The 19,035-nt window shown below is 40.0% G+C and overlaps 1 protein-coding gene across 2 annotated transcripts in view; it reads right to left on the bottom strand.

Annotated features, from left to right (window-relative positions):
• Positions 1 to 2,303: 2,303 nt before the first annotated feature.
• P4HA1 (prolyl 4-hydroxylase subunit alpha 1) overlaps positions 2,304 to 19,035 on the bottom strand; it is a 79,303-nt gene continuing 62,571 nt past the window's right edge. For both annotated transcript variants that reach the window (XM_059662398.1, XM_059662399.1), the window contains exons 11-15: positions 13,111 to 13,164; positions 10,902 to 10,967; positions 7,352 to 7,420; positions 6,645 to 6,741; positions 2,304 to 4,426 (exon numbers count right to left, since the gene is read on the bottom strand). In XM_059662398.1, coding sequence (XP_059518381.1) covers positions 4,356 to 4,426; positions 6,645 to 6,741; positions 7,352 to 7,420; positions 10,902 to 10,967; positions 13,111 to 13,164 — 357 coding nt within the window. In that variant the 3' untranslated portion in view covers positions 2,304 to 4,355. The remainder of the gene's footprint in view (positions 4,427 to 6,644; positions 6,742 to 7,351; positions 7,421 to 10,901; positions 10,968 to 13,110; positions 13,165 to 19,035) is intronic.

The raw sequence follows: 19,035 nt of genomic DNA, 5'->3' as shown, positions 1-19,035 counted from the left end.
CCATCGATGTTTCTATCTCACCCTCTCCCTTCCTCTCTTCCTAAAAAAAAAAAAAAAAAATCAATAAAAAAAACCATTTTTTTAAAAAGCCAGCTGAACGAAACCATGTACTCTTTGATGTAGCTTATTTCTATTTTGACATAATCTCCTTATATCATTGTGGAACAATAACAAGCCCCATGCCAATTCCTCTGCAAACCACACCAAGGGCACTCTTCCAGAACACTTGTAATTATTACTGTACTTGAACCTCCCATAGTCTATAAGTAAAAGTGGAATATGGGAAAGATAATACCGATTATTTTTACTCAAAACCACTTTTTTCTATCTCAGATAAAAATTTTAGAGGTGTTTCATGTCACAGCACCCTAACTTTTTGCTTCTTAAATGTAAAGTAAAAATAGAACATGAACTAAATTCAACTATTATGTTATTTCATCTACTAAGAACTAACAACTACAGTGCTTCATTATACAGGTATCAAAGAATAAGGTATCTGTCATTAGATGTTAACCATTATGTAGTTATTTACGTAATATGGTTTAACACCTGATATACCCAAACCCATATAGAAACCTACATTACAGTAGAGTTTAATTACATGTATGGCTTTCAAGTCAATATTACAATAATAACCCTGGCTCTCTGTGGACTTAAAAATAAGAGAAAGACTCTTCTAGAAAAGGTTGACTCAATACATGATTCATCAACATAAAAAGCCCTGAAATGCAAAAGTGCCCATCACGCTACATGTTGTATGTCAGGGGTCCTCAAACTTTTTAAACAGGGGGCCAGTTCACTGTCCCTCAGACCGTTGGAGGGCCAGACTATAGTTTAAAAAAAAAACTATGAACAAATTCCTATGCACACTGCACATATCTTATTTTGAAGTAAAAAAACAAAACGGGAACAAATACAATATTTATATTTGCATGTGGCCCGCGGGCCGTAGTTTGAGGACCCCTGTTGTATGTAAAGTGTTCTATTCTGAGTCTTTTAAGGTGCTAAGCCCAAGACATATTTGTGTTAGAAATAAGCCTGTTAGGAAATTGGAACAATCAAATAAAATCTAAGGGTTTTCTTTTTTCATGTATTGTAGGGCCTATTCTATCTGTGATTATCTTGCTTTGTAAACCAATTTCAACAGCAACGTGCTGTGGTGGGGACTCAGCAGGTCTCCAACAGCAGACTGAGGACCCCCACTCCCTGTGGTCATCCTTTTATTTAAAATCTGCTTTTACATTTGATAGGGCTTCCTTACTATTAATGTGGGTTTTTTAGTAACTTGCTTTTCCTGCATCAAAATACAGTTATATATTTAAGTGAAGGCTACATTTACACAAAAAGTAAACTCTACAGTCCATAAATAAAGGTTAATAAAGCAGGCAGCCACGAGCTTTACTAGTACATTACAGTTCATTTTGCAAAACTCATCAATATTCAAGGACATTAGAATAGGAATGTGAAATTTGACCATTTGGTCCTCTAGTGTTAATTCATTCCTTTTTCTCTAAGCAATCTAATGTCATTCTTCTAAAACACCAACTCTTACCACACTGAAGTAAGTGCTAGCCATACAGATTGAGGTGTCATTTTCATCCTGCCTCCTCCTAGCAATCTCTGGTTTGTAATTCTGTTTTGTTCTGCCTCAAGTGACTTATAGTTATTTAATCATGGTTGGGTGTTTCTTGTTGTGTTGTTTTGGTGTGATACTGTGAATTTCTTAATGCGAGATCCAGTAATTCAGTTGTTTAGCCCATGGGGCCCTGCATGTACGTTGTTCATTCTTCAGTAGACAGACTTAAGCGGACACCTTGTATACACACAACCAGTCAACACATGGCTCTAAGGATATTTAGGTTCTTCTCAGCAGCAATAAGATCATACACATATACACACACTAGTTTACATATTATTTATGTCTTTTCACTTTCATTAACTCTTCTCAATCCTCTTACACTGTAATTACCATTTGATTATATTTTTAACAAAGTAGATAGTTGATTACTTCTTTCATCATTGCATTTACTGTTTCGCTTTCCTGAGAATGCTAGTCATTAAATTTAAAAAAATCCTACCAAGTTATCACATGGTTACCACACTCACTCACTCACCCTGCTGGTCAGTGTTCTGGTGGTTATTTCAGTTCGCTGCATGCTGGTGATGGCTGTGATGACTCCATGCTTAAGTGATGAAGGACAGGCACTTCGGGTTGATGAGGAAACCAGTTTCCACATTTCCCATGACAGCCCTCAGTAATTTGAAAGTTCACCATTAAACAACAACAAAAAGGATTGCAAAGATTACTGGATCCAAAGCTTTATACTGGAATTTTGTTCTTTTCATTTGGAGAGAAAAATAGTAATTATGAAACTTGAGAGGTTCTGTAAGATCTAACACTGAAAAGTTTATCAATCCCCACATGGGGTTGAATATACCAGGGAAATCTAAGAGTATGGAATGTTATTTCTTTCTGACACCACTTGCTAAAACACATGGCAATAAAGGTTGGTTTCCATCCTTTGAACCCTATTTTATTACTATATATATTTTTATTGATTTCAGACAGGAAGGGAGAGGGAGAGATAGAAACATCAATCAGCTGGCTCTTGCATGCCCCCTACTGGGGATCAAGCCCGCAACCAGGGCATGTGCCCTGACCCGGAATGGAACAGTGACCTCCTAGGAGGTAGGTCTATGCTCAACCACACAAGCTGTGCTATTTCTAAATTTTTGAAGTAACGTTGCTTCCTTCTAAAAAAATTTTTTTAAAAACATTTATGGCCACAAAATTTGAGTAGACTGAAGTACTGAACTTAATTCTCTTAGTATTTTTTATAAAGTAGTCGTGGTGGAACAAAAGGGTAGCTGGGAAAAGGATCACTGACCTTTTTTTTTTAATTGGTAAAAGTAATACCTTCTTTGCCAGAGAATCAAATTTTTTCTTAAATATTTAAATATTGCATAAAGGAAAACGAGGCCTTGTATGAGCTAGGATTCACCATAAGAAATGTAAAAAGTTAGTCTAAGGGGTCATTAACATACTTCAATAGGTCCACAGCTTTATACTACCACACCATGTAGTTTAGTAAGAGAAAGTCTTAAGTACCATTACTGTAATAACCCCATTACCATAGAGCTCCCTTTAAAGGAAACATATTTAGGTTGATTAAATAGCTGAGAGTTCTGAAAGCCTAGATTTTTCTTCCATAAAAATGAGATACCAGAGTGAATGGAAGCCAAGAGGATAAACCCAAGTCCTGTGTATTAAAAAATTAAATAGAAGTAACCTGTTGTCACTATAGTGTGCATTCACATATAAAAATGACACAGAAAACAAAAATTTTTTTAAAAAGATTTAAGATCATAAATATGTCATCATTGTCACAACACATTTCAGAATTGAAAAAAACATTTTGGCCTTTTAGGAAAAAAGATCTTTTTTAAAAAAATCAATTTCTCATCATTGAAAGGACTTGTACATTTTTAAATTTCCAGTCTCCTAAGGCACAATATTTAATCAGAAAGCCAGTATCACCACCCTGCTGTAGCAAGAATAAGAGGCAAGGTATTAGCATTAAGAAAAACAGCAAATTTTATGGACAAAATCATCAGTCATTTAGGAAAAGGACAAAGAAACAGACCAAATGATGATCAGTTTAGTTAAGAAGCCCCACTGTTGTTATATAGGACTTTATGTTAATTTTTAAATCAAAGTATTTTACCTCAAACAGATTTAATTCTCCTTAAAGGAGCTACGAGAGGAAAGGGGGATTGGTAAAATACAGTATACTTTTAAAAAGGACTTGGGAGGAAAAAATCTACTTATAAAATGGAGGGAGGAGCACACTGTATGGAACCGAGATCAGAGGCCTGTTTACGCCTAGTCTTCGGCAGATCCGGAAAATCAGGCAGACTAGGTAAGCACAGTACCAGGTACATACTACAGGCATCTCTTCCTTAATCACACGGCCCATTCTACCCGACCACCTACCAACTGAGATGCAGTGCTATGCTACAATCAGATGCGTAAGGTGTATTTTTTTTTTTTTTATCTAACCAGAATGTTCTTTAACAAATGTAAAAATTCCTCGTTTTTAACTGCCTTGCTTTGTCCTCTGTGATACCAACTGACCTTTAAGGTTTTATATTGTACAATGTGGTGATTTAGTGTTACTTTTAAAAGAAAAAACCCACAAAGTTAGTGATTGTCCACAGATGAAACACGGGATGAGGTTCATAATGAATCAGTCATGGAGTGTATGTTAGTCACTTGTAAACTCTTGACAGTTAAGACGGGGAACTGTGCATCAGACACATCCGAGTGCAGCAGGAGAGGAAGAGACGCCTACGGGTCATTCCAATTCCGACAAGGTGCACGGTCTGCGGAATTCTTGTCCACGTTCATGGAGCCATTTATTGGACACTGTGAGAGAACAAAATGTGTTAATTTCTCCACTAACTAGTATTTAATTCATCGATAAGAGCAAGTTCTAGAATAAAATTTTTACAGGGTCTAAAAGTTCAAGACCAAAACTAGAGAAAGGCAGATGCTACTTAGTCTTTTAAATATGTCACCAAATGTTAGAAACACAGATGGTTTTATTTTTTTAACCCTCACATGAGGATTTTTAATTTTTGAGAGAGAGAGAGGAAGGGGGAGAGAGAAACATCAATTGGTTGCCTCCTGTAAGCACCCAGGCTGGGGATATAACCCACCACCTTTTGGTGCACAGGACGATGCTCCAACTATAATTAAGCCACAGAAGATTTTAGAAATGAGAGTCTACGTATGTGTGTATCCTATTTCTAATGTCCAATATAATGCTTAAAATGGAATTAAAATGGAGGTACAAATGGAACAGAACACTGTTTTCACCTGTTTGCAAAACACAAACCTCTAATCAAAGACATTTTTAAATGAACAGGCTTCACTCTAAAGGAGCAGCTCTATGATCGGTCCCCATTATAATGCTCACTAAGTTTCCTGGGTTCCAAGATACTGTTTTCTAATGTAACCCCAAGTTAATTAATTTCCTATTCCTTCTCCTATATCACAGAATCTAATCAATGGCATTCACATGTACAAGATATTGGAACTAGGACCCCTAATTCTTAACTACTCGTTTACCTTTCTCAGCTTCTGTACCCAATCTTTTATTCATCACACCTGCTGATTTTCTTTGCTCTCCAATCCTTTTGCTGCTAAGTCCAGGCTTTTATCGTCATCTACTTAGACCCATGGTTGGCAAACTGTGGTTCGAGAGCCACATGTGGCTCTTTGGCCCCTTGAGTACCCTAATTAAGTTAATAACAATGTACCTACCCATATAGTTTAAGTTTAAAAAATTTGGCTCTCAAAAGAAATTTCAATCATTGTACTGTTGATATTTGGCTCTGCGGACTAATGAGTTTGCCGACCACTGACTTAGACAATAGAAAAATCTTTCTAAACTGATCTCCTTCACTAGGCTCTCTTCATTCACATCCAGTGGTTCCCAAACATAATCATCAGGGAAGATTTTTAAAATCCTGATGGTCAGGTGTCACTCCTTAATCTTCCTATGTCTCATACGGTAGGCACCAGACCAGGGGTGGGCAAACTTTTTGACTCGAGGGCCACAATGGGTTCTTAAACTGGACCGGAGGGCCAGAACAAAAGCATGGATGGAGTGTTTGTGTGAACTAATATAAATTCAAAGTAAACATCATTACATAAAAGGGTACGGTCTTTTTTTTTAGTTTTATTCATTTCGAACGGGCCGGATGCGGCCCGTAGTTTGCCCACGGCTGCACTAGACACACTGGGCACTTGAAATTTGGCTAGTGACACACTAAAATATTAAAATGGGGGTTAAAATATATATTAAAATAACTTCACTTATTTTTTTTTTTTTTTAATGTGGCAAATCCTGCACTTCATGACCTTGACAGTGAGTGCCTCTCTCACCCATAACAGTCCTGGACCTGGTTCCTAGCATGCCTGGAAAAGTATTTTCTATCCCCAAGACCAAATTTAAAAATGAAGCTTTGAAGAAGCCTCCTCAAGTGTAAGGAGTCGCCATCTTCCATTTACATCTTTGTACTAGTATGTGCGACACCATAAGTGATCCATTAGCAAGTCTCAGAGACAACTGTGAACCCTTAAGGGGAAGATACTGTCTTATTCAACTTTGAGTCAATTACTGATTCTTAGAGTAACAAGTAGAAATAATCTGTCATCAAAATTCTGATCTATTAAAAGTAAATTTATATTAAGATCAGTACCTTGCCCTGGCCAGGTGGCTCCGCTGGTGGGAGCATTGTCCCTTATAGGAAAAGGTCACAGGTTTGATTCCTGATCAGGGCACATACCTAGGTTTCAGGGTTCAATCCCCAGTCAGGGCAAGTACGGGAGGCAACTGATTGATGTTTCTCTCTCCCCTACCCTCCCTTTTTACAAATCAATAGAAAATATATCCTCGGATGAGGATTAAAAAAAAAGATCGGTAACTTGCTTGGTTGAATCCATTCAATGTTAAAGTCATAGCAGGCAAATCTGTTGAAAGTTTTGTTTTCAATTTCTTTAAGATATAGATTATAATAATTTCCAAATATGGAACAATAATCACAAATTCTGTTCAGAGAATATAGAAAATATTTACCCCATTTGTTTCCAACTAGCACTGGACACGCTGCATGCCGTGTGCTATAATCTCCTTCTCCACTGGCAAATAGGTTATACCAGAAAACAGCAGTTCCCTGTGGAGAATACATAATTACCCCCAAATAAAATTCCAGGTTATAACTCTTTGCAGTAATTACATTTTCCCCTGCTCCCCTGAAAGTACTCCTCTATGGCAGCCATATCTTCCTCGAATATAATTCTGAAAATATGATCGTCATTTATAAAATTCTGGTGATCACATGAAAACACTACTGCCCAGCTGCTTGACAAAACTAACATTAGCAGGATGGAGAGGGAAACTCATCTGGAACCTATCTTAGAAATGACAACTTTTAAACACTAATTGGTGGTTCATTACTCTAGGCCAGTGGTTCTCAACCTTGGCTGCACATTAGAATCACTAGGGAATCTTTAAAATCCTGATTTCTGGGCCTCATCCTCCGGAAATTCTGTTTCTTCGTTACTAATGTTGTGGCCCCACCCCATAACAAACATAATTTTTGGAGGATGTGGCCCAAAAATCAGGATTTTAAAAAGTGCAATCAAGGTTGAGAACCACTGCTCTAGGCAGTCATGGTGCCTTAGAAGAATCTACAGTCTTACCTAGACATAAATATACTACCTTTAAACATTTATTTTGTGGTTTAATGAATTACAGATGCATCTGACACAAACCAAGTTTACCTTTTTGGGCCAAACACTCGCTCCTACTTCGGGAAAAACAGTGGCTCCTCCTGCAGACACATCACTCATCTGTAAGAGGTAAGAGTATTACCAAAGTGCTGATGGAATAAAGTTAAACGTGCTACTGTGTGGCGGATAGAATACTGAATACTAGAATACATTAATATCTGGAATTCTACTTACATAGATGGGTTTGTACATGATACTCAGTTTTTAGAAAACAAAAGATGCTTTTTACGTTTGCATACATAAGTAAAAAAATATATACAGCAAAGGAATTATAAAGTTAGGAAGAGAAATGGGACTATAATTTGGGAAAGGCACTTATAGACAGATAAAAAGGATGGTTTAAAATTGATAAGCCAAATAATACAGGGGTATAATACATATTTTATTACACTAGAATATAATCTCCGTGGACAGGAATTTTCATGTTTTGTTCATTGCTGAGCTTTAGTGTCTAGAAACAGTATCAAGAATGAAATAAAAACCAAGAGAAAAAGAACAAACTAAAATCAGTTTTGTCATTTCTTGTGGTAGGGAATCAACATATATATTAACTGAGAAGTAGAAGAGGAAAGGATGCTGTAGTTATAGTCTTAAAGGTAACCTAAAATAAAAACACAAACCTTCCAAATTAACTGAAGCACATGCACAAAACATGGCAAAGGAAACAAACCCTACTGTGATTTTTTCAAAAGCACATAGAAGGTATCGACAGATTAAACCCCCACTCTATGCTATGTCCACAAGTCACATCTAACAGGAGTACTTACAAACACTGAAAACATAAGATTTGTCAGGCAAATGCTGTACAAAGAAAACACCAAGAAGTAGGTGTTTCCTTTAATATCTGCCAAAGGTTCAAACAGTGTGAGTTTAAAGTGGGATTGTCCCCAGGAGGAGTGGCAGGAGGCTGTGGGGACGGCTCACATCCTGGGCATTCCTAAGCATTTCACTTGTGAATAGAAGTGGAGCAAGCCAAGAATGAACACACTAGGACAGAGTGAATCTGACATTCAGAGCTATGCTCAAAGAGAGAGAGTGAGAAAATGTGCTGGGGGAAGCAGGCCTCACAGGACTTTGTGCCCAACAGGTACCAAGGCCCTGTTCTCAGAGTCCCATGTTGTGGGCCAACATGGACTGACGGAAGGACCAGGAAAGAGGAGTAGAAGATGAACTTCCACAGCTGTGGTGCTCCCAAACCACACCACCCTTGCAGGCTGGATCACCTCTGAACAGAATGACCTTAAGGTAAAAGCATTAAAAGTGAGAGAAAAAAGGGTATTTTACCATGAAAACTATATAACCAGTAACAAAGAACTAACAGCTCTTAAAAACTAATAGCAGCGAAAATAACTTTGGGGCCTGGCCAGCGTGGCTCAGTGGTTGAGCACTGACCTATGAACCAGGAGGTCACATGCCTAGGTTGCAGGCTTGACCCCCAGTGGGGGCATGCAGGAGGCAACCTATCAATGATTCTCACTCTCTGAAATCATTAAAAAGACTTATTAAAAAAAAATAACTTTGGAGAAATTATTTGAATACTCTTCCTAGGTGAGCCACATAAAGAGGGGGGATGAATATTGGACCAAATAATATAGCATCATGCTATTCATAAAACGAAGAAACAAATGCAGCCAAAACAAATGTTTAATGGCTCTTAAACATCTGAAAAGATACTCAACCTCCCTAATCAGAGAAATGCTAATTAAAACCACAATAACTGCCAATCTGGTAAGTGAAAGGGGTACAGATCAAGAAGTTTGACATATATATCACACTTAAAGGTGGGATATAAATTAATACAATCTCTGGAGATTTCATCTCTAAAAAGTAGAGAAGACTCACAGCATAATTTTTATATAATGTATCAACTTCTCTCCTAGTTTTCCCTTTGTGATAATTTTCTCTCACTTAAAAAATGTATAAATCTCCTCCCTCCTCCTCCAATGGCATCTTAGATCTTTTTGGCAACAAAATGGAGTTATGAGAGGATGGAAATGGTGAAGAGGTTGGGTTGGATACAGGGAAGGTTGCAGGGAGCAAGAAAGAAAATAAGAGATTTTGGCAGGGAGTGAGATACAATAGTTATATAATTTACTTGGGGGTAGGGGATGGAAAGAATGAGGAAATAAGTAAAAAATTAACTTTTGTTAAAAAAATCCTCACTTAAGTATATATTTATCAATTTCAGAGAGAGAAGGGAGAAAGAAAACATTGATGTGAGAGAGCAACAACGATCAGTTACTTCCTGTACTCACCTCGACTAGGGATTGAACCTGAACCTCGGTATGTGCCCTGACCTTGAACTGAGCCCACACCATTTAGGGTACAGCATGAGGCTCCAACCAGCTGAGCCACCCAGGCTAAGATATCCTTTTATAAGCTAACAAAGATTACGACACTGAAGACTGTATTTTCCAAATATAATATTCTTACACGCTCTTTTTACATGACATTCTTCCTGAGTGGTTAGGTCTGTGTCCCCTCTCCTTGAACTTTGGCAGTTGCCTCAATTAATAAAATAGAGCAGAAGTGACACTCTCTGACTTCTGAGGATAGGCACTAAAAGTGCCCCCCACTTTCTGCCTTGTTTTGGGGAGGACACTTGTTCTTGCAGTCACCATGTGAGGAAGCCCAAGCCCCATGGATGTCTTCTGGCCAACAGCCAGCCTCCATGTCAGCCTTCAATGTGGACCCTACCTCTCATCATCATCTGACCGCACACGCATGAGAGAGCCAGAGAACCCAAGCAAAACCCAGTGAGCCTCACAACTGTGGGGTAAAATAAAATCATTTTAAACAGCCCAGCCAGAGGGGCTTGGTGGTTGAGCATTGACCTATGAACCAGGAAGTAATGGTTCGATTCCTGGTCAGGGCACATGCCCGGTTGCAGGTTCGATCCCCAGTAGGGGGCATGCAATCAATGATTCTCTCTTATCATTGGTTTTTCTCCCTCCCTCTCTGAAATCAATTAAAAAAAACCATTATTTTAAACCATTCAGTTTTTGGATGATTTGTTATGCAGCAATAGTTAACTCGGGCAAATATTATGATCAAAGCTTAATTTTTTTCTATATGTACTTAAAAGTAAAGAGCACACTGTTTTTAAAACTTTAATAATGTGAGAATGGTTCCCTTGATGGGCGTCTAGGGTGCTACTTCTTGATCTGAACACTGACTATACGAGGTGTTCACTCTCTGAAAATTTACTGTTGCTATACATCATATCAGAAAAGTATACAACAGAAATTATGAAAATGTGAGTATCTGCAGTCACCATCTGCTGCAAATATATAAATTCATATGAACATATGGAGAAGCTTAGATGACTAAACAGTCCATACAACAAAAGATCAACAATGACTGTCTCCAAGAAGTGAAACTATCAGTGTAACTTCCTTCTTTAGGTTGTAATATTATAATTGAAAAAAAATATTTTTTAACTCTTTACTAGGATGATAAGAGCAAACATCTGAACACATCAAAATAAAAGAGTCATGTGGTCAAGTCCCAACTTAAAATGAAAATTTTAGCTATAACTTACATAAAACAGCCATGTTGCAATTCTATTTCCTGTCCCCAGCTCTTTGAAAGCATCTGGCTCGTCTTTCTGTAAATAAAACAGAACTAATTCAATGGCGAAAAATTCAGTAATGCAAATTTTCTAGTGGCAACTGAACATGGGTAATATACTGAAGAGTATGCCAAAAACAACCCTAAAAGGTTCCTATATAATATCTAATGCACAACAGCAGTAGGCATTCAAATTATTGATTCAGCCCTAACCAGTTTGGCTCAGTGGATAGAGCGTCGGACTGAAGGGTCCCAGGTTCAATTCTGGTCAAGGGCATGTACCCTGGTTGCAGGCAAGTCCCAAGTGGAGGGTGTGCAGGAGGCAGCTGATCAATGTTTCTAACTCTCTATCCCTCTCCCTTCCTCTCTGTAAAAAATCAATAAAGTCTATTAAAAACAAAAATTATTAGTTCAGCTTGTATACTGATTACTTTTGATAAGACCACTGGGGGGGTAAAAAAACAGATTAACCTAAACAATGAGAACCAATAGCTACTATTCACAGAATATTTAAAACATTAACATCTGTAGTTTTAGCTTCCCCCATACTTTATAGCTCAATATGTTAAATAAAAAAGATCCAGTATTTATTAATCTTAAGAGTATTTAGGCAATGACAGCTTTTTAGGATCCTGCTTTGATACTATTTATTCTTCAGTTTCTTTACATCTATTTTATATTTTTTATCTTCCTGTCTCTCAAAACTTATTCTTAAAGCTAAAGAGATTCTATCAGCCAATTCACTTATTTACCTCAGCTGTCTCTAATATGTTTTCAACTGGAACTTCATTTTCAATATGTTAAATCATTTTGAGAGGTTAATTTTATCCTACCTTTTATTTTATTAATGTTATATAGTTATTTTATATTCTGCACCTGATAATTCAGGTATCTAATATCCTACAATGTCTCAATCTGTTGGTTGCTTTAGTCTCACCAATGGTGTCTTATTACCACTTAGTCATTTAAAAAAAAAAGAGTTCATAGTTAGATGCTTAATCTTTAAAATCCTCTAAGTGCTAGAATGAGGGTGTCTCTCTTCAGGGAGCCCAGCGCCAAGCAGCACTACTAAGTGGAACAACTTTGAATTAACTTTTCCTCTTCCAGGGAGTACAGCTTGAAACCCAAGCTTCATGTGAAGGAGGGCCCATGCTTGAACTCCCAGGAGCAGCTCCCCAGACACACCCCTCCAGCCAGGACAGTGAGAGGCAGCTCTCCCCACGGCTCCTGACTCAAAGCCATCTGTCTGTCTCTGAAGGTGTAATCCTTCTGGAGATCTAGGTTTTATGCAGGCATCTCAGGTTCAGTAGCTTACACATGGCTGTTAATCCCCAAAACTCTAGTTTCCTGAAATACATGTCCTCAGCCTCAGCTTTTTTTGTCCCCCTTTAGCCCTCTTAATTTTAGTCTCCAGATTTTCTTTGTTCAGTTTGCCTTTGGGAATTTCCTCTACTTTCTTCCAGGTTCAGCAATGCACTTAACACTATTCTTAATTATTTTATTGTGCATCTAGGTGTTTTTTACTGCTAAAAAGGCTTTACAGAGTATTTATTCCACCATGCATCCATGAATTCTAAATAGGCTATGGAATTTTTTCCTTTTTATTGAATTTATTGGGGTGACACTAGCTAACAAAAATATACAGGTTTCAGGTGCACAATTCTACAGCACATCACCTGTATACTGTATTGTGTGTTCATCACCCCAAGTCAAGTCTCCTTCCATCACCATTTATCCCCTCTATACTCTCCTCCACCTCCCGCAACAATCACCACACTATGGGCCTTGTCCATGAGTTTTCTCCTTTTTTCCATTTTTACTCAATCTCGCCACTCCCCCAGCCCCTCCCCGCTGAACGAACAGCTGTCAGCCTGCTCTCTCTCTCTGAGTCTGTCTCTATTTGGCTTGTTAGTTCATTTTGTTCATTAGATTCCACATGAGTGGAATCATACATTACTTGTCTTTCTCTGACTGGCTTATTTCATTTAGCATAATACTCTCCAGGTCCATCCATACTGTCTCAAAGAGTAAGATTTCCTTTTGTATGGCCGAATAGTATTCCATGGTGTACATGTACCACAGCTTTTTATCCACTCATCTCCTGGTGGCACTTGGGCTAGGCAATTAACATGTCATACCTAAGCTTCGGTGGAACTACATTCTCTATTGTTTTTACTTACCCGTGCAAAATCAAAATGGGGTTCATACTGTCCTCCCACTCCATAATTTGCCACCTGAAGGAGAGAAACAAACCATGAATGAACTACCAAGACGACTATTCAAAATATCTACCAGCCCCATTTTGGCCTAAGGAACCAAAAATGAAAAACTACGGGTAGCTACTATATGCTATTGTAGAACCTTAATATGCTTTTCTTTAGCAAATGTTTGGGGGACATATTTTTCTTTAATATATAAAAAACTAAATTTTGAATTAGAATTAAAATTTTCTAGAACTAGAATTATGAGGTTTTCATGATTAATTTTCACTAAACACTTTTCTTTGGAATTTAAATAAAGACTTGTTTTCCAAAGCCCAAAATGCTGACCAACTCCCAATATTCTCTAATAAAGTCCCCCTTGCCTCGAATGTAAAGAAGGGAAGAAGGTAACACCAACTTAACTATTCCTGCTGGATGGCTCCAACAACTTCAGTTGGTTAGGACAATGTCCTAATGTGAAGCAGCAAAAGAAAGTTAACACCTTTCGGACCGCATAGAAATCTCTAAGACATATGCCAGGGACCGCACGTTTTTGGGCAAACTGCATGTTATTTAAATCATCATAACTACAGATCATAATGCACTTTAGGTGTTGTTTTTCAATAATTATAACAGTTTTATTTACAAAAACAAACAATTAAAGTTCCTAGTACTTTTTTAACGTATGGTACTGCGTAAAACATTTTCTATAAGCGCCAGGAACTTGAAGACGAAGACTATTCGAATGACCAAAATACAATGTAACTGCAATGCTTTATGGGTTCGTGCAATTATATAGTTTTTCGTAGATTGACCTGCACGGTTTCCACCAATGAGATCGCTTCATTTGATGTGGACAAGACAGTGTGTTGACATCTAAGGTCCTTAACAGATGGCACGTGAAACACGAGAAAGCTCGTGAACGGTACGAAAGGTGTTAAGAAAAACATTTGGTCTAAGTTCAAGTTCCAGCTTTCTCAGTTATAACTTTGGATAAAACCTCACTTGTAAAATGAGAAATATGACACCTTCCTTTACTCCCTCTTTCCATCCCAATATGATAAAATGCTGACAAAAATAAAAGGAAAATGTAAAGAGTAATGCTGATCAGCCCTAGCCAGTTTGGTTCAGTGGCTAGAGCATCGGCCTGCAGACCAAAGGGTCCCGGGTTCAATTCCAGTCAAAGGCATGCACCGTGGTTGCAGGCTCCTCCCCGGGGCCCTGGTGCATGCAGGAGGCAACCAATCGATGTGTTTCTCTCACATCGATGTTTCTCTCTCTTTCTCTCTCTCTTCCACTCACAGTGGAAAAATATCCTCAGGTGAGGATTAACAAAGAGTAATGCTGATCAAATGAAATGAGAAAATATTTATGAGTGTTGCCCACAGCAAAGTCCAAGTCCTATATAAATTACTATTACTCTGCATAGTTAACTTATGTTACAGACACCTTGAATTGGATCAGCCTATTAAGTAGAAATATATCAAGTAGCCTAAAAGAGCCTGTGAGGGTTAAACAGGGAAAGAAAAAGACATATCAAAGAGTTTCTAGGAATAATTGACGTAATTAAGCAAATTTAAATATAGGCAGTCCTGCTTTGCCCAATTCCAAAATGCACATATCGAGGAAACCAAGATGGCAGCATAGATTAACGCTGGAGTTTGCTGCCTCGAACAACCACTTCAAAAATACAACTAAAAGATGGAACGGACATCACCCAGAACCACAGGAACACTGGCTGAGTGGAAGTCCTACAACTAGGAGGAAAGAGAATAGCATACCGAGACTCAGAGGAGGCGCAATGCTGAAGTCAAATACTAAGGTGCGGAGTGCATGCAGAGAGGGCTGGCGGCTGAGGGCGCGGTTGTTTCAATCGGGAGGGAGTCTCAGACTCTGAGCTCCAGATCCGGGCGAGTCTCTAGGGACCCAGACTCAAACGGGAAAAGCGGGACTGTCTGGCTTCGGTCGAACTCGAAGGCAGCTTTCTCTCCGAGGTTTGCAGCGGTTGCTGGGACTCTTAGAGGCAGAGCCCCTGGGGACTGCACTGAGAGCAGCCATAACTGCTCGCTCCGCCTGCCCTGTAGATCCCCTGGGACCTGCCCCGCCCAAGCCCTGCACAGAGGCATTTGCCGGATAGCCTCAGGCAAATGCTAGATTAGCACCTCCCTAGAGGACAGAAGTTTTCTCACTGCAGACACAGCTGATTCTCACATCCACTTGGCCTGAGGGCAAATCCCCCCTAGTATTACCTACAACAATCAAGGCTTAACTACAACAAGACTGCCCACAAAGACGACTAGGGGGTGCACCAAGAAAGCATAAAAAAATGCGGGGACAAAGAAACAGGACGCAAATGTCAGAAATGGAAGATATAGAGCTCAAAACCACACTTTTAAGGTCTCTCAAGAACTGTCTAGAAGCTGCCGATAAACTTAGTAAGGCCCTCGAAAAGACTGGTGAGACCGCCGATAAATGTAGTGAGATCCTCAAGAAATCTAATGAGACCCTCGATGTTGTGATAAAGAACCAACTAGAAATTAAGCATACACTGACTGAAATAAAGAATATTATACAGACTCCCAACAGCAGACCAGAGGAGCGCAAGAATCAAGTCAAAGATTTGAAATGCAAAGAAGCAAAAAACACCCAACCGGAAAAGCAAAATGAAAAAAGAATCCGAAAATACGAAGATAGTGTAAGAAGCCTCTGGGACAGCTTCAAGCGTACCAACATCAGAATTATAGGGGTGCCAGAGGATGAGAGAGACCAAGATATTGAAAACCTATTTGAAGAAATAATGACAGAAAACTTCCCCCACCTGGTGAAAGAAATAGACTTACAGGTCCAAGAAGCGCAGAGAACCCCAAACAAAAGGAATCCAAAGAGGACCACACCAAGACACATCATAATTAAAATGCCAAGAGCAAAAGATAAAGAGAGAATCTTAAAAGCAGCAAGAGAAAGAAACTCAGTTACCTACAAGGGAATACCCATACAACTGTCAGCTGATTTCTCAACAGAAACTTTCCAGGCCAGAAGGGAGTGGCAAGATATTCAAAGTGATGAATACCAAGAACCTACAACCAAGATTACTTTATCCAGCAAAGCTATCATTCAGAACTGAAGGTCAGATAAAGAGCTTCACAGATAAGGAAGAGCTACAGGAGTTCATCACCACCAAACCAGTATTATATGAAATGCTGAAAGGTATCCTTTAAGAGGAGGAAGCAGCAGCAAAAGGTAAAGATACAAATTATGAACAACAAATATGCATCTATCAACAAGTGAATCTAAGAATCAAGTGAATAAATAATCTGAACAGAATGAACTGGTGATTATAATAGAATCAGGGACATAGAAAGGGAATGGACTGACTATTCTTGGGGGGGAAAGGGATGTGGGAGAGGCGGGAAGAGACTGGACAAAAATCATGCACCTATGGATGAGGACAGTGGGTGGGAAGTGAGGGTGGAGGGTGGGGCGGGAACTGGGAGGAGGGGAGTTATGGGGGGGAAAAAGAGGAACAAATGTAATAATCTGAACAATAAAGACTTAATTAAAAAATATAATAATATAAAATTTTACAAATTGAAAAAAACAAAAAACAAAATGCACATATCTCAGATAACATGGTTAGCTAACCATTAACACCAGACCCCAACACACAGTTGAAATTTCAGTTGCCATGTACATTGTGAGTAATGTATAAAGTACAAATGTCACTGCTAGGTCTTCAGTCCCCAGGTTCCTATGTAAATAACAGCTGCACATCATGATCAATGACCAACCACATCCCTTCTTTCAAAGTCTATCCGTGATTATCACTGTACATCTATTATGCGGTATAACATACTAAATATAACATACTAAATGACATACTGGATGAATAACATGCAGACAGAAAATCATGCAATTATGTTGCCTCCTTATCTCCCAGGGAAAACACATGTGATATTTTACAAGAATATATAATTGGAAAAGGGACTTGCCCAACAAAGATAAAGTACAACAGAAATAAAAAGCAATAATGCTTTAACTGAAAATCAAATCAAACAAATGGAGATTTAGAAGAAATAGCTACAGGAAATGCTTCTACTTTTGCTGTTCAAAAACTCTACATATTTTGAAGATGGCCACGGAGTAGGTGGAAGCTACACTCACCTCCTCCCAGTGCCAAACCAGATTTACAGCTAAATTATAGAGCAATCAACCTAAATAACCAGCTACACACAAGTATTATAACCAAGGGTTTACAGAAGTCACATAGAGACTGGTAGGAAGGGTACAGACACGAAAGGGCCCAGCCGTACCCTTTTATGTAATCATGTTTACTTTGAATTTATATTAGTTCACACAAACACTCCATCCATGCTTTTGTTCTGGCCCTCCGGTCCAGTTTAAGAACCCATTGTGGCCCTCAAGTCAAAAAGTTTGCCCACCGCTGGGCTAGCCCCTGCGCCCACAGGTGGCAGCTGAGAATCTGAAGGGATATCTTGGCTGCAAAAGTCCTCCGTGAGGAGCATGGGCCTCACACAATGCCAGGATCCTTATCCGAGACCCCCAGAGCCAGAAGAGGAGCCCACATAGCATCTGGCTGTGCAAAGCAGCTGGGACTCTGTCATCCTGGAAGGAGGAGTCCGCTAGAAACCAGATACTCTCTTAAAGGGCCAATGCACAGGATCTTGTTCTCAGACACCTGGGGCTCTGGTAGAAAGAAGGTGACTCAGGGCATAGGGGAGTCATAAAGAGAAGATCTGGGTGGCATGGCCCTGAGGTCCCTGTGCTGAGTCCCTATCCCACACCGCCCTCAGGCACCATCGTCCCAGGGTCAAGCACTCCTATTCTTACAGCACCAGCTGGGGAGTGCGCTAGCCCAGTCCTCCAACTACTGGCGCCACCCTGCTGAGCTCTAGACCTGCCGAAAGATCTGCTGGCTGCACCAACAGGACCTTTGGTGCACTCTTTTTCTGGAGAAGCGATTGGCGGAGACTGAGACAGTCATTGAGCTGTGCAGCTTTGGAACGGGGGCCATTCTTCCCCCACTCCCACACTCAGCTGGTGCCCACCTACCTGATGTTCTCCTTACGACTCCCAATGGCCCTGCCCTGCTTAGCTCAGTCCCACAGGGGGATCAGAGTGCTGCTCGGGGCTGGGACCTTCGGAGTGTGTCTCCCTGGGAGGCTCTTGTCCAGAACTCAGACGGGTGCTGGGTTGCGTGGCTATGGCGCAAGGTGCCATTCTTACCCCCAACCCCCCAAGTTTAGCCAGTACTATGGCTCCAACAGGAGACTCATTTAACCTGTCCTTTTGGCTCTGCCCTGCGGATCTTACTCCTGCACTCCTCCTGGGGGAGCTAGGGTTGGAGACTCTAGCAGAGACGGAGTAGTATGGCTGTGGAGTAGGGGCCACTTTTCTCCAATAACTGCCATGCTGCCTCCAAGCAGGAGACCCACTAGCCCTGTCCTCCCGACCCCCGTCACCCTGCCCCATGGAGCTCATGCCTATTGGAAGGGTCTGTGGATAGCAGTCAGCCTGGGCCCACCCTAGTCTTCCTTCAGAAGGCTCTCAAGGAAGACCAGGCGACCTCAGGGGTGGTGGAGTGGCCAACAGGTAGATGTGGACCTTACGGTGCCTTGGACCTTTTATTGATCTGTCTCCAGCTCAGAGCTGGACGAAGCCAACCCTTTTTCACAGCTTGGCCCCTCCCATGCACACTCAGGCCCAGAAGAGGCAGCCACAAACAGCAAATTGCATGGTAGCTCCAGACAGGTATCCCAGGCAGCATCTGACATCGACCTGTACCAGAACCCCACCCAAGTGGACCCAGAACCAACACAACCAATAGTGGGCTTTAGACCACACCAGAGCTCACCCAACTAGCCACACAAGTGGCACACCCTAAGA

The sequence above is a fragment of the Myotis daubentonii genome, chromosome 13 (assembly GCF_963259705.1).
Source record: "Myotis daubentonii chromosome 13, mMyoDau2.1, whole genome shotgun sequence".
Classification (NCBI taxonomy): domain Eukaryota; kingdom Metazoa; phylum Chordata; class Mammalia; order Chiroptera; family Vespertilionidae; genus Myotis; species Myotis daubentonii.
The sequence above is the reverse complement of the archived record's forward strand: the minus strand, read 5'-3'. Positions and strand labels throughout refer to the sequence as shown.